Source organism: Vidua macroura, chromosome 3, assembly GCF_024509145.1.
Source record: "Vidua macroura isolate BioBank_ID:100142 chromosome 3, ASM2450914v1, whole genome shotgun sequence".
In the NCBI taxonomy this organism is placed as follows: domain Eukaryota; kingdom Metazoa; phylum Chordata; class Aves; order Passeriformes; family Viduidae; genus Vidua; species Vidua macroura.
This window is the reverse complement of record NC_071573.1, coordinates 33,270,188-33,291,307: the sequence shown is the minus strand read 5'-3', so window position 1 is coordinate 33,291,307 and position 21,120 is coordinate 33,270,188. Positions and strand designations below refer to the sequence as shown.

Genomic DNA, 21,120 nt, shown 5'->3' with positions numbered 1-21,120 from the left:
TGTGGTCATTGCTACTGAGAGGAGACAAAAGCTGTAGGGAACCTGTTGTGCTTCCTGGTTTGTTTGAGAAGCTCCATCTGCTGGGACTTGAGTTTGCTTGAAGCAGTGGATCTCAGTGCAGTCCCCTTCAAGCAGGTCCCCAGTATTAAGAGGTCCAGCAGAAGGGATTCCTCAAGCTGGCAGGAGTCCTCATGGACTGCAAGGGACAGAAGGTTTGCAGAAGCTGTGGAAGTTTGTCTCAGGGGGAAGGCAGCAGGGAGATGGAGGGGACGCAGCCTGCTGTAGCTTTAAAGGCAGTACTGTGTAGGGATCCGTTTGGAAGGACGTAGTTGACTTAAGGGATCCAAAGCTTGTTTTCCTCGAGTCTTTTTATTCTTCCTTATCTAATCCCTTTAGAGCCTAAGGTCAACCCCTTTTTGTACTGCAATAACACTGTAATATATGCTTGCACTAATTCTTCTGGTATACCAAGCATGCAAGACCAATTTAAAGCTTTTTTTTCAGAAGAAAAAGACTGTATTATTGTGTATATAGAAATACTGAGAGAGAATTTGAATTCTGTCTCCTGTATAAAAGCATGCATTGATTACCTGTATGTAGATCATGCTGTAAATGCTGCAAAGTACTGTAAAATCCTACACTTGAAACCACAATGAACAGGCAATGTCATCAAAAACAAATGAAACAGAAGCTGTGCAATGGATTTTGTGCCTTTTTTAAATCCATGTATGTTAATCCAGACAATCGGGAAAAAAAAAAAAAAAAAAAAGAAAAAATGAACAAACAAAAAAAAGCTTGTATACTACTAAAACCTTATTAAAGAATCAAAGGCAGCATCTTGTTGATGGCTGGGTTTTTTATTTGCTTTCTTTCTTCATTTTCCTACTTCATTTGCTCTGGGAAGGTGTCCCCTGCTCATCCTTGGGTATGTGGGAGCACTGCACAGGGAATTGAAGGAGATCTGGTAGAACAGTGAGAGCTCCATTATTGCTTACACATGTGATCACAAAAAAACTTGCAGTTAAGACACATCTGGGAATAGAAACAAAGTTATGTGACTGTTAGAGATGTATTTTATGTACTTTGGGAAGGCCACACTGTGATTTCAATTCAAGGCACGTGAAGGCTCTGGTACTTGTGGAAAGGATGGTGGAAATTCTGTTCTGCCCATTTCACAGGGATACCAACCCTTTTGCAAGATCGGCACACCTCATTTTGGTATCACTGAAAGAGTGAGAACCCAACTGCAGTGGTGTCTCCACCCCTCCTGGCCCTTTTTGCCATAGATTATGATGAGACCCATGCCCACTGAATCCCCATTCTGTGTGAATAAGGTTGGTTGGGTGTATGGGATGGAGTTGTTGGAACAATTTCAGTTCACTTACTAACAATTCTGATACATTCACGTGCACTTATATCATTCCCATGATCTTCCTTTCCTCAGTAGTCCATAAAAAGATCAAGCAATAATGAAAAGAAAACATGGTCAATGAGGGCAGTTATGAAAAGCATGTCTTTTAATTCTAGGGCAGTCAGCCAAGTATAAGCAGACCCTGTAGCAGTGTCACCATCTCGACAATGTTTGGAACTGCAGCAGTTGGTTGCAGTATTAGCAAAAAACTGTTGACAATCCATGATGAAATACCACTGTTGGTTTGTTTACTGGCCACACTGGTGAATTACAAGGCAAGTGATGCCTCTTTTTTCCAAATCTGTCACCACCCAGTCCTCATGAGTGCTACTGTTGGTAGGGGGCATTCCTTTACATTCATGAATTCAGAAGAGGGCAGTGGTATTGATGTTTTAATAAGGTTGATAAGTTTTGCAGACCCTGAACAGTCCCACATTCTTTCAGATTTTATTTCTATCTCTGGCAACCCAGTTGCCTTCTGTTGTGAAACTCCGCAGACTTCCACCTGGGAGTTTCTAGGTTTGACAAGTAGGTAGAGTTCTAAAATATTTGTTTGGGCAGCACTCACAAGCACTTCAACCTTAGTCAATAATCTAAGACAAGTTTTATTAAGAGAGTGTTAAAGAGGTGAAACATGCAGACTTTGTGGGAAACACATGCTCAGACATATGTAATGCCACAGGCAGTCCTGGACAAGTGACCAACAAGTCAAGAGAGAGTCAGGAGTGGAGATCTGAGGTCAAACAGGCAGGAAAATATGGCTGCCTTAGCTCATGGCATAGTTTCTGCTCACAGGAGACTGAACCTGACAGAGGGCTGCCAGGATGACCAAGACCTAGAAACATCTGACGTGAGGAGACACTCAAAGATCTGGGTTTGTTCTGCCTTAAAAACAGGATTGATTGTGGCATCCTTTTTCTCCCTTGAACTGCCTGGTGGAGGGAGATTCCATACTCTTCTCAGAGGTGCACAATGAAAGGATGAGATGTTATGGACAAAAGTTGCATGAAAGGAAAGTTAGATATAGGAATTAGATCCTACACCCCCCACCTTTTTCACCATGAAGAGCCTCAAACTCCAGGAGAGGGTCCCAAAGAGATTGTGAGATTTCCATCCTTGAAATACTAAAAATTCAGCTGGATGTGGCCCAGCACAGGCAGCTTGGTCCTGCTTTGAGGGGTGGTTGGAGCAGAGATCTCCAGAGATTCCTTGTATCTTTTTTATTCTACAGTTTTAAGATACAGGCTAAGCCTCTTCACTTCTGATCTTCTGACATCTTCCCTCAGTTCCTCCCCATTAGCATAGCAGAGCAGAAAAGTTCTTCCCTGGCCTTTGGGGAATAGTCCTAGAGCACCTGAGTGTGATGTAGTACAAAAGACTGTCAAGACAGGACCCAAGCTTCTCTAGTGAGGGGTTCAAACTGGGAACACCTTGTTCAGCAGAGTTTCTTGTAGTTGGATGTTTGTGTTCTTTGGACTTTCTCTGCGGTGCATTTACAAGTGGCAAAGCAGCAACAGTCTCGGGCTGCTTCAAGGAGTGTGTTCTGGCAGTTTTGGGGCACTGCATGCAGCAGCTGAAGCAGTCCAAGTCTCCCAAAGGTAGGTAGAAGCAAAGCAGTCACTGTTGTGCTCAGGGTGCAGTGTCTATACAGGGAAGTAGAACATACATGGTGAAAATGAAATGACAGACAGAAACACAGTCCATTTCCTAAATACTGCAAGGAATTTGTAGAGTACATGGGGGTTAGAAAGTTATCTACAGCATGACTCAGTGGTAGCAGAGGGACACCAGAGCACAAGAAATAAAGAACTACTATTTTTCTTACAGCAACATCCTGCTGTCCAGCTCCATGTCATACATTATTGCTTAGTGCAACCTCATCTCAGAAAAACTTTCGATGTCTTGCAAGGGAAAAGCTATTGAGGAAAGAGAATTTGCTGGAGACAGGGCTGCTGATGGGGCAGACTGCAGGGCACAGAAACCATATCTCTGGCCTATATGGGATGTGCTCTGCAGGGCTGGATTCAGCTCACCTTGACCACAAAGCAGAAGAGATGACACAAGCCAATGGCTGGGAAGATATTTGAAGGTCTACACAGGTGCATATTTCACTGTGCAAAGAAAAACAGCAATTGTCCATCTGCATAATCAAACACAGCACCTAGAAAATGGCGTGAGGTTGTTGGGTTTGTGGAACTCTTTCCAGTGAGGGACTCAGCACAAGGCAAGATGTTGGTCAGGTCCCATTCCCACTGGGGAGGTGCATCTGTTTGTTTAGGATTCTAGGAATAGCACTGTGGATGTATTTCTTGGGAAAAACAAACCCAGCCAACATGCGTCATCCAGTCCTAGGCTGTTGAATGACCTAATTTCCAAGAAATGCCTGAGGGAAGAAGCCACGTGGGTAATTTCCTTTGCAAAGGGCGGTAAGTGCCTCTTAGCAATCCAAGTTCCATGTCTGCCATCCTGATACAAAAGGCAGAGTGGCTCAGTGAAAGCCCAAACCAGGCTAATACAGGGCCATCTTCAGGGCCAGGCTTCAGCTTTAATGAAAGAAGAGAAGCAGTTTTGGATTCAGAGGTATTGCCAAAACCAGCCTGTGTTTTAATTTATAAGCTATAAAAAGAAATATTAACTAGATAACAACTTACCACCACGCAGAACGGCTTGATGCTACCCACTAACCTATTTGAAATGTCTCTGCTGTACAGGAGCATAAAAATAATACATTTCAGGTGCAGCACATGCAGATTTTCAGCACCATTTTTAATTGTGCCATTGGACTGAAAAGCCACTGAGGGCTCTTTTTCTCCCCAAAAGAGACAAAAAGATCCATTCCCACGGCCAGGTGAATGTGGTAGCTGTTAGCAGCTCTGGAGCTCACATGGTTAAGTGGGTGAATGTTTAGTTTTGTAGCTTAAATATCCTCTGGCACTGTCGAATGCACTGTCGAATGCCACTGGAAAACACAGAAGTTTGGAGCCCTGCTGTTCATGGTTAGGACTTTTCAAGGGTAACATGTAACTGGTCAACATGTAACTGGTCAATGCATTATTGACCAGTTGATTTTATGGAGAGGTTACAGTTTGCAAGCCCTAACAGAAGTGTGCTGTAAATGATTTGGTTTAAAATCCATTCTGCAGAGTGGTGCTGATGTGATTTTCATTTGCAACTGATTGTTAATTAGGCCATGCTTGACAGGCATTTCCTATTTATTTTGGCCTTGTTTGGTCAAGTGTGTGCATGTGTGTGTGAGCTACTGTTTTTCTGTAGGATCATTTGCAATCATTTCCTGCTACTGCCACAGGCTGCTGCTGGAGAAACAGTGCCCCCACCACCTGCCTGTCTGCCCTTCACTTCTCCTGGTTGGACACCCCAGGGTCTGATAATGACACTTTATGTGCCAGCTTTCATGACTTGCTGATGATTTTAGTGGAAGCAGAAGCCTGTAGGAGACAGAATGAGGAGTTGCTACAGGGATGTGGGAGCAGAAGGAGGGATGGATGGTACACCAGGGGACCACAGTAGCACTACAAGTGTTACTGCCCCAGGGACAATGGTGGATGGTAATGGAAAGTGATCAGGAAATTTATCTAGCCCAGAGGTGCTCCTTCAGTTCACTGCGGCCTGGTCATAAAAGTGGTTCCAGTAAGGAAGGAGTGACTATGTAAATACATAAATACTGAAATAAATACATAAACACTGAGGGCGATTGGGAAATGTGAAAGAATCCTGAGGAATTGCTTGAAAGTGGTTCTTTTAGGTCCAGGTTAAAGACTGCTAACAAAGGAACTTCTTTGGCATGTTTTGTTTCCTTCATTGATAAGTATCTGTGAATCTCTCTAAGGTTTGTATGAATCAAATGATGGAGTGATGACTGCTCAGGCATGTATTTTGGAAGCATGATGGATTAGATGCTTCCCATGGATTCTTCCTGCTGCTGTTGGTCCTGATGTGTTCTGTGTCAATGCTGTGTCTGAATGCTAACTCACCCTCTTCTTTTGTCACATTTCTCTTCCTGCAGGCATACATGCTGAAGTCATTTGAAATAAATGGCCTGCCCAAGGCAGTCCCTTTGAGTTTGCCTTACCAAGACTTCAGAAAAGATATGTGCAACTACTGGGAAAAGCCTAAGTTATCCCAGCGGATAAAGAAAGTTGATTTTTCAAATATTGTCTTGACTGCTCCTTGCAAACCTCTGGAACCTTATCTGGAAATGAATGGAAAAGAGGAGGAGGAGGAGGAAGAAGAGGAGGAAGACTACGAGGAGGAGGAAGATGAGCAGGATGAGGGGGAGGAGGAGGAGGAGGGCAATGAGATTGACATGCACAGTGATTCCAGCAGCGACCTGAGTCAGAAGAGCACAGAGCGCAGCCAGGAGTGCGCACCGTCCACGCTCCTGGCTGATGACCAGAAGGGGTCCAAGGGTCGAGCATCCACTGCTGATGGGGACCTGGAGCTGGAGGAAGGCTCAAAAACATTAGTGCTGTTTTCACCAGGTGATCTGAAAAAGTCTCCAGTGGCCACAGACTTACCTCCAGAAGTTGATCTGGGCACTCTTGCTGCACTGACACCTCAGAGTGAGCGGCCGCAGCCCATGGGGAGCCAGCTGGATGTGTCTGAGCCAGGGACCCTGTCCTCAGTCCTCAAATCGGAACCAAAACCTCCCATGGCAGTGGCTACAGCTTCTTCCCCGTTCACCAAAGTCGAGCGCACGTTTGTTCACATTGCTGAGAAGACCCACCTGAACGTGATGTCTTCCAGCGGGCAGCTGATGAGGCACGAGGAGTACTGCCCCCCGGGGCAGTTCGAGGAGGTCATCATCGAGGAGGAGCTGGAGGACAATCTGGTGCTGGTGGAGAATGGAAGCATTCATTCTGGGCTGGAAGGGGCAGAGACGGAGAGCTGCGCGCTTTCGGCCAATCACGTCGAAACCACCTCAGAGACTGTGGGGGAGCAGCCGGCCCTTCCCAATGGCATGCCAAAGCTTCCCGAGGACAAGCCAGAGGTCTCCGGCAAAGCAGTGCTCTCGCTGGATTTGGGAGAGCCTGACAAGGTGGCTACAAGGGAGCCTGGCCTCGAGAAGGCAGCATCAGCGACAGAACACCGGAAGCGAGCAGAGACCCTCCTCGAGACGCCACAGCAGGGCCCCAGGAGGCCGCTGGGCTCCCGCTATAGAAGTCGGATACCCATTTTGTTCTCTGAGGAGGACACTGGTTCAGACCTTTCAACTTCACTCTCAGCCAAAGAAAGGCTTTATAAGAGGGCAAAGCAACCCGACCTGGCTCGCCTGGTGATGGAGAAGAGACAGAGCCGCCTCCTCCGGCTGGCCTCAGGCGCCTCCTCCTCGGCCTCCTCCAGCGATGAGCGGCGGCGAGCCTCTGAAACGCTGTCAGCCACTGGTTCTGAGGAGGACACCCACGACTCTGATGACTCCATCCCACAGAAGGGAGAGAAGAAGGCTGCGCTGCTGAGGAGAGAAGAGAGAGCCATAAGCACAAGGAGCAGAATTCCTCGTCCCATTGTGCCAGTGAAAACGCCGCTGGAGGTGACGAGGTCGGAGAGCTCCGTGGCTGCCGCGATGGCAGGGCTGTGCAGCTCCCCACAGGATGCAGCTCCTGCCTGCAGGTAAGACCAAAATGGTGAGAAATGCAAAGAGCTGGGCTTGTTGAGGAGATACAGCCAGAGCTTTGCTCACCTCCCATGACTTCATCCTTTACTCAGCTTGAATGCATAGTCCGTCCTTGTTTCCTGCAGTCATTTCAGCCCATAGGTGTGTGAAATACTCACCTCTCTGTCTTCTTTTTTTGAAGCCTCTCTTTGCTTGGCCTGGCTTTGAGACCTTTCCTTTTACAAGCCCTTTCACTTGGTCTGATGATAGCAGATGCCCCCAGTGTTGAGCTCTCAGTTTTGCAGCACAGCCATGACTCTGCAGGGAGACCTGACCTCCTGCCTGACTATTGTGATTAGAGCTGCAAGGGCAGTGAGGCTGCCAGCTGGGAGTGCCTCAGTTCCATCACAGTTACCATCAGAGGCTAACTGGTGCAATCCAACTTGCCCCCATTCCCAAATTGTATCTCCTGCCTTGGAAGAGGTTGCTGCATCCATTCTGCATGTTAAGAAAAGTCCCAGGTACCATGCCTGCATGTTGACTCAGAGAGTGCTGGAGGATCAAGGCAAACACTTAGCAGTTAACTGCATTGAGTCACAGGATAGTGTTCAAACTGGTGCCCCATCTGGTTCACAGTGTAGGTTTTGCCATCCTGGTGCTGGAGACTCCTTGTAATTGCCTGTTAACATTCATGCCAGTCCTGCCAGGAGCCCAAGAATCCCTTGCAAAATTTCCCTTCATTCTCCCTCTTTTCTTCCTCTGCAGGCTTCCGACACAGAGACCAGCTGGAAGTGTCCCATACGAGGGCCGAACAACACAGGTACAAAGTCGGCTTCCTTCGTCACCGAGTTCCACTTCTCTTCCTCCACGGAGCAGCTCGCAGAGGTCCAGTGGTGCATCCCCTCGGAGCCCTGTCCTTCCTTCCAGGAACCCCAGTACTTCCCCCAGAAGCCAGCTGCTGCCTCGGAGGGAAAGTCCTTCTCCCTGCCGACAGCATAAACCAGGGACTGCTCCTCAGCGAGTTCCTCCTTCCCCCCGACCTCAGCCCCCAGCTCAGGCCCCGGGGCCTACAGGAGATTCCCTGCCATCTCCTGGCATGGCCAAAAAACGACAAAGAGGAAAAACCCAGACTCAAAGTCCAGCAACCAAAGGAAAGCAGGTGTCCCTGGAAAGTAAGGCAGCTGCCAGATAATGACCTTCTTCTGCGAGCCCAGCAGACTGGGTAACTTCTGCATATAGTATACACTTGAGATGCTGCAGCACAGCCTTCCATGCTGGACCCACGAGTGTATAGCAGTAGCTGTACTTGAATGCTTCACTCACTCTCACCCCACACCGCGATCAGCTCCCAGGGGCCTGGCAGCCTCTGAGCCACGGAGCCTTTTCAAGGGAGACACCCAGCTCACAGCTCACGCTTGCTAACACACAGCACCAAACCATGACCCAGGCAGCCTGCCCAGTGCCTGACCTGCCTCCCTCCCCAGGGATTCCCCTCTCTGTTAGCAATACCAGTCCTCAGCACCCACTCCAGCTGTGGAAACAGGAGCAGAGGTGACAAGAGCAAGGCCTGCTAAAGAGGAAGATTACTGTCCTTCAGGCAGCTCCTTTCTTTCTCCTTGCTGGGAAAACACCAGCCTTGGTCTCCGCCATCTCCCTGAGTGTTGGCTCACCTCCCACCACCTGTGTTAGCAAGGGATTGCCACTAGCTTATTCAAGAGGGATGGATGCATCCTTGTGTGCTGAGATAAGAGAAGGGGTAAGGAGGAGAGGGCTCTTCTCTCCTTTCCAGAGATGCCTCTACAGGTGGGAATTAGGAGACAGGCAGGTCTTGCTGGATGCTCCTATCTGCTCCACTATGTCCCACAGAGGAGGCTGTCTGGCACTGTTTCTCAGACACTGCCGCTGTTTCAGAGATGCCTGTGTGGTGGGTACTTAGGTGGAAGTAGGGGTGTATTGGCAGCTTGCTGGGAAAGCAAGAGCTCTTGCTAATTAATGTAGAAGGGAGCATACTGCAGCCACACCTGTCACAAATACCAAACTGTGATCTGCGGACATCACATCCCCCAGCAAGGGTGGTTCCTCTCAGCCTGGGCATGGTTGGTGCCACAGACCTGTAGTCCACCAGACACAGCTCCATGGTGAAGATGTGAAGGGTCACTGGATGCCTTTAGCCTGGGTGCCTCTTGCACCTGAATTCCTTGTGTTTTATTGTCACATTCTTGGTGTTTGTGAATTTTGGCACTGTGGTTGAAAGTTCCCCTACACAGCAGGGTGGGAAATTATTATCCTGTAGTATAGCCAAAACCTGCTGCTTTGCAATGAGAGGTTTGCTGGCATGCCATGGCCATGTGCATTTCTATCTGGGGGGACAGTGGGTTGAGTGGCAGAGGTGAGGGTTATGTCTTTTCCTTGGCGCTCACCTCTGCCATACATTGAGGATGAACAATGTGAACATAAAAGCAAGGGCTGTGCTCTTCAAGTAATATTATCTAAGCATAAGCTTAACACTCAGCTAGAGCTAAATCAACCAACTGTTTAGCCCCCAGACTAATTAGGAAGGCCTGAAAGTGAAAGCAAGGAGGACTGGTACCTGTCTGATCTTGATGAGATCTTGAAGTAGACAAAATTCTCCCCATGCCTCACAGGAGAAAACGCTCCAGACCCAAATAATTTGTGCTTCACACCATTGTCATGCCTAAAAAAGGCTTTGCATGAGGCAGAACAAAAATACAGCTGCTCTGTACACCTATTCCTGCAGTTGCAACTTGTCGCCTTCTGATGAGAAGACGGGCGACCTGGTTTCAAGACACAGCACGGCGACCCGGCCTCCCCCGGGTCACTCGGTCCACTGACATGCACAGACACCAATGTGGTGGATGGTCAAATGGCGTTTATTATCTCATCTCGTGGGGTTAAATAGTCAAGGGGGCTTCACTACGTCAAAAGGGGACGGTGGGTCTGGCTAGGGTTAGTAAGGAGTGGAAAACTACTGGAGTTAGGAGGGGCTGCATGCTTCAGGGGTGATTGATCACTTATAGCAGGAAGAGGGGGGAAGGGTCTTGCTTTCCGTCACATCCCGAGATTTTCCGTTTGCCTGTCCCTATCTACCACACAACTACCTGCAAATATTTACTATTTGGAGACAACAAAGCTTGACAGAGGAATCTGAACAGTAATAACCTTGATTTGTTTGAATATGAATGCAAACAGTCACACTGATGGCCATCGAGCTGCTCATATCTACCGGAGTCCTGGGAAGGAGTATGATAGCTGTGACAGGGTGTCTGGGAGAAAGGGGTACTCCTTGCACACCTGAACAGGGAAACGTGTAGAAACAAGAGACAGGAATTGCCTCTTCATATGACAGTCTCAGTGTTGCCAACACTAAGAATTTATTTCACCTAGCTCAAAGTGTTTTCCATTGATGTGGCTCACCCCGATTGAGTAAGCAGCACAGCTTAGTCTGAAAACATGCCCTCATCTTTGCAGAGCAGCACGGGGAACTCAGAGGGAACTCAGGCTGTGGTCTGATGGACTGAGCTGATGTTGCCATCAAAAGCAACATCCCTCCAAGTTCCACCTGTTTCGTTGCACAGTTCCACCACTTTTACAGTGCAGCAGCTATTTGATAAAGTGGCTGGAAATGCTGATCCAGCACAATGCAAACTGCTCTGATTTGCCAGTTTATTTTTCATCTGGTTCATTTCATCGTTCTGGTTCACCATTTGGTCACACAACAGAAGGACACACAGAGACTGTGACCACTTCTTCTGGTGGCACTATAACTTTCTCTGAGTTTGAAGTGTGGGTCAGACTAGAACCTAAGCATGCGCTGCAGGTTTAGAAACTAGAAAACAGAATAAACTCAAAGACAGATTCTTTCCAGAAATATAAATCATAATGGGGCTCCATTAATTTATTGGAGGTCTATTAATTTTAGAGTGCTCAGATGGTAAGACTTGGTTGTGAAGCCTTTACCAGATGGTCCATCCAGGTCTTAATGCACATGCCAAAAATGACATTGAAAGAGCTTTGAAAGAGGACTACAGGACTATTAACAGGGTTATCAAACCTGCCTCATCATGGGAAGCCAATAAAGCACAATCAGTGTATTTGTTCAGGAAAAAGTTTAAAGGACAGTTTTCTCTGGCCCTATGTCAGGAAGGAAGCACCAGGGCAGAGACGAGGCTGGGCTGGACAGGGCCCTGAGCATCCTGGTCTAGTGGAAGGTGTCCCCTGCCCATGGCAGAGGAGCTGAAACTGGATGATACTTAAGGTCCCTTCCAATCCAAACCATTCTGTGGTTCTGTGGTTCTGTGGTCTTCCTCTGGCACATGAAAGCAGGGAAGTCAGAACAGCCAAGAACAGCAGATGAAGAAATCGAGCAGGCTTTTAATTGTGAAGCAACCATCCAGTGAAGTCTTTCACAGGACTATGGGGACTTTCTTATTAAAAGGTTTCTGTGAAACTGAGCTGTCTTCTAAGAGGTCCGTCTACCATGACCCAACCACAAGAAGCAGGCAGGATCCTGGTGACACCAAGGTATCATCTCTCTCTGTGGTGCAGTAGATTCCTGGTCCCACCAGGATACATGCCAAAGCTGGTATATACTGTAAAGCCACCTGGCAGGTCCCACAGGTTTCAGAAAGCAAGGGAAAGATGGCCAGCACAGAAAATAAAAGCTGTTCACAGTGCTGTTTGACAGGGCTGGGCTGAAGGTGCAGCTGGGTCCGAAGAGATCTGAGACCAGCATGAGTCATCTCTCCTCGTGGTTGCGCTACCAGGCTCCCTGCTCCTGCACAGCCCTGCTTCCCAGCTGTCCCTGGCATGAAGGGCAGCAGGAAAGTGCATCAACGGCACAGTATGCCCCAGGTCATGTCCTCCTGGATGGAGGTGCTCCTGTCTGAGGGAGCAGTACACACAGAATTTCCTCTGGGTCCTTTCTTCTTCTGCTGCCCTGCAGGAAAGTTGAAAGGGCACCTACCATAGCTGGAGCAGACAGAGGAGAACATGTCTGGGGACAAGAGGGGATGAGCCCTCTGATGTTAGGAAGAAGTCAGGTGGTTGATGAATGCCAGAGGATCTAGTCTGGCATCACAGGACATGGTGGGCTGTCACATCCCAGAAAGGTGGAAGAGGCAAGACTCTGTTGTTCTCTGCTATGAGTCTCGTGCAAGCTCTGTCAAGCCTTAAGGGCACACGGGGCTGCTCAAGCACAGTTGGGGATGTGTGGCTGCGTCCTTGCAGGTGATTTTGCCTGTGTTTTGAGGGAACTCCTGGGACAGGCCACCACTGTTCCTTCATCTGTGCATTCATCTGCGTGGGTAGGGAGAGACACCTTCATCTGCGTTGGGACTACAAGAGTCTTTGGGAGTACCTGGTGCCGTGCCGAGTCCTCACTCTGCAGGGGCCTTGCCCACCAGCTGAGATGGCACCCTGGCTGGTGAAAAGGAGCCAGTGACTGCTGGCTGGCCAGGAGCTGCCTGCCAAGAAGCATGGATACAGGGGGGATCTGCCACGTGGGGAATCTGAAAGGCAGTTCTCAGCACTAAGGCAGTGTGGCAATGGATTATATGAGCAGAGGGAGAAAAAGGACAGATGGCACCAGTCAAACTGATACTGTGGAGAGGCTCAAATGCACAGATGGATGGAGCTGCTTAACTGATTTGTCTGGTTGGCAGCACAGGCACTTCTGTTTGCCTTGGTGCAAAAGGTGTTTTGGTAGCAAATATCTCTGGGTCAGTTGTGCTTGGAATCAGTGAGAGGCAGGAGACTTTGCTTGCCCTTTTTTAAGTAAAAAATATTATAATATATATATATTATTACAACAATATAAGTAGTGACAATTATATATAGTGACTAAAGTTTTAAAAGGATCCTGCTACCTTCAGAGAAGTCACATCTGTGACTTCAGATGTGTGCAGGGCTGACTGCTGTGTGCAATGAATGTGGATGGGGGAACAGGATACCACTCTACCAAAGTGCATGTCAGCTGTGAGGCTCCACCTGCTTGAGCATGAACCAGGGCTGAAACACACCAGCCTGGGTGGCTGACAGCTGTCCTGCTTGCCACCAGACCTGCAACAGCTGCTGGACTGACACACAGATCTGTGGGGCATGGATGAGGATCTGGAGCACCGCTGTTCACGTGGCTGCTCCTGGCTAACACAAGCACTGAGAGTTTGGTGGTGAAACATTTCGATCCAAAGCAGGTTCTGTTGGGGCAAGAAAATCTTGAACATTTCTCCTTTCCAACACAGAGGTGTTTTCTCACTGTAGATCCTCTGTAGGAAGACGATCACTGATAGCCTGGGCAGCTCCAGTAGCATCACAGTGGTCCCTCAGCACACTTCTTTCTTCTCTGTATAGTTTATTGACCCACAACAATTCCACATGCACTGACACCAATGTCCACGTAAGGCCTTGCCCCACAGATCAGTCACCTGCAGTTAAATTAAACCTGTGAACACAGTAAAAGTCCCATTGTGCACATAATGAGTTTGGTATCAAATGAGTTTCTTCTGGCTGAACTGAAACATGCCTGTGCTCCAGCAGTGCTAGGCTGGTTTGACAAAGTCCGGGGGGACCACCTGCGAGTTTGCAAGCACCTTTGGTTCCATCTGTTTGCCAGCTGCATTCCACATGAAGAAGAGAGCTTGGGCTGCTGTTCAGGCCCTTTCCTTGTGTGGCATGTGCCTGTAACTGGGCTGCTGGGTGGGTGGGAGCCTGTGGGCTCACTGTGTGCTGGTTCCCAAGGTCCTCTGCAGAACCCCCAGTGGCTGTGCTCTTCAGCAGCAGCAGCAGCAGCAGCAGGTGCTGCATTCCATGGGGCTGGGACTATGCTGGCAGTGGCAGCAGAGCCAGCTGATGTTAATTCCTCCCTGAGCACTGGAGTTGGTAGTTTTGCAAGGCCAGGGAATAGGTCTGCCTGCAGGCTGAGGTGAGTTGTGATCCCAAGTATAGCCAGAATCCCAGGAAATGACAGTGATTTACACACCATCACTCTCCTGTCACTTCATTCCTAATGTAGCTCCTCCAGCAAATCTTGTCTTCAAAGTAACTGTATGTTCCCTCCAGGTCAGTCCCTTTTTGCCTGGGGGGGTTGAAGCCCTCCTGGATTCTGCAGAGCCTGAGGCAGACTTGGCCATCAGCCTGTGCAGCAGACCCTGTCCCATACAGGCCATATGCTGGGTCATAAGGAGGAACATTATCCCTTTTGTTTTTGGAGCTGCAAATGGCTGGAAAGCAGGTTTAAAGTAAACACTGATGCCCTCTGTGCTGAAAGGAGGAAGGGAGCTACCAAAGCAAATCCAGAGCTGGGTTCCTTGTCGGGACCAAGCTAATAATTTCTCCTGCTCTTAGCTCCTGAACCAGAGGGGCCTCAAGGGTGAGAGCTCTGCTTTGGTGAAGATACTGCGGGACTGGTGTCAGCACGGTGCTCCTCAGTGGCTGCTCTGCCTCTGGCTTGGCCCATATTGCCCTGCCTGGAGCACAGGGAGCTCTGGCACAGGTTCCCGGGAGGAGGCTGGGGCTGATGTTTCCTCAGGAATGCACGGCACAGGCTTGGGACCATCCCTGTGGAGGGTGGGATGAGCTCTGCAGGATGTGGGGGTATCCCTGTGTGTGAAACCAGTGTTGGCAGGACTGCTGCGCTCTGGGACCTACTGCTTCTTCTCCAGACAGGAATTGGAGCTGGAAACAGAGATAATTTTATATATCTCCTTTTAACACGATAGCATGTGACTCTACACTCAGACGTTGTACCTGGCGCACCGACGTTTTCCTTCGCCTCTGGCACACTCTGGAGACAGGATCTCTGCTCCGTGGTACTGCCTGCCTGGAAATGTGACTGAATCCCAAGGCTAAATCTCTCAACATATCTTCTTTGCATTCTTTAGGAAAGCAGCTGGAGAATGTTTACACACTGCAAACAGAATGTAGGACTCCGACTGAGGAACCACAGTCTGGTTCAACTGCATGGCAAATTTCTTGGCCATAAAATCTGGCATGCATCACAGAAGCCCTGTCTATGTACAGACCCACCTGGCATTTGTCTTAATTTCAGATCACATCTTAAAAAAAAATAAATGATGATGCCATTTCTTGTTCATATCAGACACAGTTGTCATTAGATTTGTTATTAAAAGGGGATTCTGGATCATGCCATTAAAAGCCTGTCTACTTTTTCATTGGTGTCTTCTCCCATTTATTGGTGTTGCAAGACATGTTCCTTCACCATGAACCTTGTTTACAACGACACTGCAGGCAGCAGGCTCAGCCACCCACTCCCAAAGCAGTACTTGTCAGAGAGAAAAGCCTGCTTTTTGAACAACAATAGAATCAAAAAATACACTTTGCAAAGTCTAGATGCCACAGTTAAGATGCCACATTTGTAGACATGTTGGACCTGTGCATTAATATGTGGGAAGAGGAGCAAAAGCAAACCAGTAACTTGGCATGGTTTGACTTTTAATACTCTCTGACCATCTGATGTTTAAGCTGAGGACAGTTTTTACAACATTCCTTTTACCGTGCTCAAGTTACCTCGTGCCTATGGCATGCAGACCACATCCAGGGGTGTGTAGTAACAGTTTAGTACCCAGCTTTAGGAGAGGGTGGTGGAAGAGGGAACAGAAAAGAATAAAAAAAACCCTGGTCCCTTGGAAAGATATTCCTGTGATGACCAATTTTATTCTCTCTCCTATAGCCAAAAGAAAACACATTTGACTCCAGTGTAGAATCCAAAATTATAAAAATAAACACTGGGACATAAAAGCTCCCAAAAGTCTATGTCAGGAAGAGGCAGATGAAAATTAAAGCTGAGCACCATAAACTGGGAAATTGAGAAGTATTTCAGAACTGCATGGATCAGCTGCCAGCAGGGGGTTTGCCAGAGGGGCTTCATCACCACCCCTGGATGGCAAAATGAGAGTTTTTCTGGAAGGCAGGTTTGTCAGAAACAACATGCTGGATTCAGCCTCTGCCTTTGTCAAGTGAGAGGATGAGTAGAGGAAGAAACTAAACCAGGCTGCTCGTGTTGGAACAGCGTCACAAAATAGGAAAAGACAGATTTGCAGGAGGAGGCAGAATCTTTACTCGGAGCAGCTTTTGTTATATCTGGAAAAGCCAAAGAAACTGTTGGGCTCAGGGATCTTCCTTCTGCAATCACTTTGAGGCATTTCAAGACTAGAACCCCAGTGCAGAAAAGGCAAGCCACAGGAGTGCCTTAACACTGCAGTGGAAGCCTGCACTGCAAGGAAACACTTGTTATTCCCAACCTTGCGTTCATCTTCTCTCTAATGTCAGAGGGAAGCTGCCATGGAGCAACCATGGGGCTCTGGAGTCAGCTGCACCCAAGGACCCTTTCCCATGCCAGGGAGAAAAAGTCCTTCAAGCCTGTAGCTTCAAGGAAGCTGTCAAAACTTCCTTGAAGTTGCAGAGAGTGCCTGGAGACCATGAGAGACTTACAGCATCCACATAGGTTTCATCATGTACAAAAAATGTCAAAACAATGCAATTAAGTTCAGCTGTTTAAATTCACTAATTAATGTTTGAAACAGTGGTAGAGCCTCAGATTAAGAATAAGAGGCTAAATAAGCCCAAAACCTTGTGGTGTAATGTCCATAGGCTCATAGGATAATTCAGGCTGGAAGAGACCTCTAATGTTACATGGAATTTTAACCCCAAAGCATAAATGTAAATTGAAAACTGTCAATAAGCAACCAGTTTGGGACAGTGCATCTCATGGGAGTAGTCACAAAAACTGCATCCTCAAACAAGGAATAGGTTGGAGGCAAGAAGACCATCCGGAAGGTAACACCAGATGCCCTACTCTCTTTGCCATGTGTCTTGCCATGTGTGTTGGAGATGGAGTATTGAGTGAGTTTCTTATTGATCCAGGGGAAGTTTGAGTCAGTTCCTATATTGCTGAAACTGCAAATGCAGAGGATCTCCATTCAGACATAGGGCAGAAAAGTCAAAACTGAAGTCTTGGTCACCCAAGATAGGAGCTAGGAGATGCTTAGATTAAATGAGAAACATGGTGGAACAAGATAATTAGTAGAGGAAGGTGATGAATGAAGGGAGACAGAGAAGTTCTAACACTGAAGGTGTGGTGCTGTATGGAGAAAGCAGCTTCCCTGGACACTCTGCAGCTTTTCTTTACTCCTTCTGGGGAGGAACCCATTGGGAAGGGGAGGAAATGCAGGATAGAGCTGTGGAGCTGTTGGGACCTGACAAGCACACGGCCACATTGGCAGAAAAACACTCTCAAGGTGAGCACTGGATCTTGCTTCACGCACTCAGTAATTCCCTACAAATCACTCTCACCATCTCCCCATCTGTACTTTCAGTGCAAGTGTGTGACTGTGTGTATTTTCACTCCCACACCTTTACTGTCTGCACAGGCTTTCCAAAAACACTCTTCCAGCCAGTGCTAAAGCCTGCTCCAAGCTCTCCGTGCAGCATTCCCTGAGTTTTTGATGTAAAGCCCTGGCTCTTCAGGGAATCAGGGCCCCAAGGGCACTAGTGGCTGTTACTGTCCTGTACCTGCCACCAAGCACCTGCTTATGGCCCACGACTTCATTTTCGCTCAGGACTGTGTCTCTCCTCCATCTGAGTTGTGTCAGACATGTTCCTCCTGCCCTGGGTGCTGCATGGATCTTGCTTTGTCTTCAGCCCTTCTCCTATTCCACACCAAGCTCTCTGAAGGGACTCTTGATTCTGGTTCTTCCTCTCACTGTGTCTGGGGCTCTTGATCGGTTCTATGCCAGCCCTGGCTCTGCCACTCATGCTGAGACTCTGGGTCTATGCCCAGTTGAGGAGGACATGGCTGGTCCTGTAGTCTTCCCAGCTCCTGGGTCATCATTCCCTGCTCATGCTGCTGCTCCCTGAACCACTGGGTTTGTTTTGAGTTCCCTGGCAATGTTTTACTTCACACAGGATTATCTTGTCTAAGTGAGAGGATAATCAGATGGAATCTCACCCCTGAAAACATGTGATCCTATCTGGACTTCCTATTCCTGTTGTGTCTTTCTTTCCCTGACTGAAGGAGGAGTTTGGATTTGCCCTTTCCTCTGTAAAATGCAGTCAAATAATTTGGGCTGAATCTCTGCCCTGCTACAGTTTCCCAACAGCACCAGTTAGAGGAAAATGACATGAAATTAGTTCCATGAGATAGAGAAAGGGGTAAGAAGGGGCATGAGACAAGTCTGGGGGACCTGTTTGGGAAGCAGGGAGCACACAAGTGCTGGCTGTGGATCCATGATCACACACAGCAGAAGACATGGAAGTGGCTTGTGTCCTTTCACACTAAGGTAGAATCAATGTTGTATTTTTGACAGGTAAGAAAAGCAGCTTTGGCCAGACCCAGTCCACGTACAAAACAGTTGTAATTTGTGCAGTTGAGTAAAACAGCTGCACACAAGACAGCTGCAAGCAATGGAAAGCAGAGTCTTGTTAATGTGTCACCAAGTCAGAATGGCATCAACTCTCTTTCTTCTATCACCAAACAAAGATCTTCAGGAGCCCCGGGACCTCTTTGTTGGTTGCACCTTCTCTTTCTCTGAGTGAGCTACAAAATCTGGTGTGCGCACATCCTGCCAAGAGCATTTGGACACACTGCTGCAGCACAGTGCACCTCAGACAGACACTGCAGGAATCCTCAGCTGACACTGCCAGCTCTGTGGCATCTCCCTGTCTAAACTGCCTTTACAAAAAAAAAAAAAAAAAAAAAAAAAAAAAAAAAAAAAAATGAGCCTCCCTCTGTGTGTCACATCTCCCTCCTGCAGGCATCAGAGCCACAGTGAGAAGGGGACTCTTCTGCCCTCTAACAGCAAGTCCAGCTCAGCAGCTCTGATGGACACAGATTTTCATGGCACTTAGACATAACTTGGAGAGAACAGAGAAAATTATCATTTAAGCACCAGCCTGCAAGCACTGATCAGATCTCCAGCTACTCTGCAGCAGCTGAGATGCCTGAGGGGTGGCTCCAATTGCTAAAGGAGCAAATCTACTTTTTCGCTCCTTGCACGATCCAGGCTATTACAGCTCCATAGAAGGTGATAGGAAATTACTGCTCGAAACAGAAGAGCTAACACCGTAGTTACCAAGTAATTTAATAATCCACCCCTCTCAACAAGTATCAAGTTGGCATCCTGAAAAGGAGCAGAAGGAAAGATTGCAGAAGAAAGTGTTACATGTGTGAAGTAAAAAGCAAACTCCTCCTTTCAGCATTATGTGTGACAGCAACAGCAGAGGAGTCTGACTGTTCTCACCAGGCATATTCAAGCCGTTTGAGCCAGGTCTAAGCAACCAAGTTGTTAATTCAATCAAGTCAGTCACAGACCTTGCACATGTGTTGGTCATTAACTAAAGCTGGTAACTGGTTAAAGGAGCACATTTGGGTTAAAGAAATAGAGCAATGTACATTTTAAGCAATGCAGTACGAGCAGCAGAGCCCCGGGAGCTGCAGAACAGTGATCCGTAATCTCATTTCTGATGGGGAGGCTGGATCTGTTTGCAGTTTAAATATTCAGCAGCACATCAATTAGAGTTTCTCTCCTTTGCTCTTAGAAGACTGGTGATGATAAAAATAAATTGTCCTTTAGTTCAACTTCAGCTTAAACTGTAACCCTAGAGGCGCAGCATTGTCAGGTGTCCCTACTTCACTCCTGTGTGCTTCCTTTGTGCCTGTCCCGGAATGAGCACTGAAATAGCTCAAACCATGGCACTGGGGCAGCACATTAGTGAAACATGGGTGGCCAGGTATGCTGCTGAAAAGGGAAAAGGTCTCTTAAGGTCACAGATTGTGGTGTTATTCTGCTCTGTGCCCTCGCAGCACTTAATGTCTGGGCGACACATAGTCTGGGCCATCAGCCACAGCAGGAGCCCTGTGAAAAGCTCTTTTGGATCTGCTCATCCCTACCTGCTGCTCTACAGCCCCTTGTCCCCAGCCCTTGGCTGCAGGGCAAGGCAGTGCCGACAGGCAGCTCCTGGCAGTTGGCACCAGTTCCAACATTTCCTGAGCCCAGACTCTTGCTATGCCTGCATCCCAACACCAAACGACCCTGTTTTCATGGTGAATGGCCAAACTGGAGCTGCTTTAAAGCTGAGCATGTTCCAGGGCAACAGCTTGGAGAAAGGCTTGAGATGATGCATCAGCACCTTCCAACACCCAAGAGTATGGAGGAGGCTGGTGAAGGAGGGAGGGCACAGACAGAGAGGAGAGAGGTACAGAGGGTGAAAATGCAGTGGGAGATAACTTAGAGCAAGCTCTCAGCAGCTCCACTGCTGTACTTCTTCAGTTGTAGCCTTTGCAGGGTGCTGGCCCTGCTTGCTGTGTGATGCTCTGCCCCCTGAGCTTAGGACACAACCTTCTGGGATGTGTTACCCTCCTGGGCCCAGTCTGCCCGGAGCACCTGCTGCAAGGGAAGCAGGCTCATGTCTTGTCCCCAGGTGTGAGGAGGGTGTGAAGGGACTTGCAGGAGAAGGTCCTGCAGGGACCCCAGGCAGAATCAGCCCCTTCTCCCACTGCTTTGAATTTAACTGCCCCATCTCATCCTCAGTCTGTGCAGCAGAGGCAGCAGCACCTGTGACCCTGTCAGGTGTTGCACATTCACTCCTTTGGCTTTCACATCAGTCCCCAGAGCACACGGGGCTGGACCCTGCAGAGTATGTCATGGCCCCCAGCATGACAGGTGCAGCCTCTCTGCATGCCAGCACTGCAGCTCTCATCAACTCCTTGCCTTTGTCCTGGGAAAACACCTCTCCAGGTGGAGAAAGGGACTTTGGGGGGAAACATTTTCACTTTTTCCATTCTTTGCAGATCACAGGTGAGCAGGTGGCCCTCACCCACCTTTTCACCCCAAAGGGCACACCTCCCTGCTTGCATCCACCCTGAGACACATCTCCCTTTCAGACAGCCTTTCAGCCTCTCTGCACTCCCTGCTCCAAGGGCATGGCTTGACACAAACCACACCAGAACACACTGAGCTGGTGCTCAGCAGCCAAGCTTGGTGTCCTTGGATGCCCTGACACAGTGGGACACCCCCGCTCTTCCAGAGGCCTCTGTCACAGTCTGGTGGGTCTGGCTGGTGAC

At 48.3% G+C, this 21,120-nt stretch overlaps 1 protein-coding gene across 2 annotated transcripts in view; it reads left to right on the top strand.

The window, feature by feature from the left end:
* Positions 1 to 15,211, top strand: part of TTBK1 (tau tubulin kinase 1) — a 103,920-nt gene extending 88,709 nt beyond the window's left edge. For both annotated transcript variants that reach the window (XM_053973227.1, XM_053973229.1), the window contains exons 14-15: positions 5,436 to 7,039; positions 7,788 to 15,211. In XM_053973227.1, the coding sequence (XP_053829202.1) occupies positions 5,436 to 7,039; positions 7,788 to 8,214 (2,031 nt within the window). In that variant the 3' untranslated portion in view covers positions 8,215 to 15,211. The remainder of the gene's footprint in view (positions 1 to 5,435; positions 7,040 to 7,787) is intronic.
* Positions 15,212 to 21,120: the final 5,909 nt, after the last annotated feature.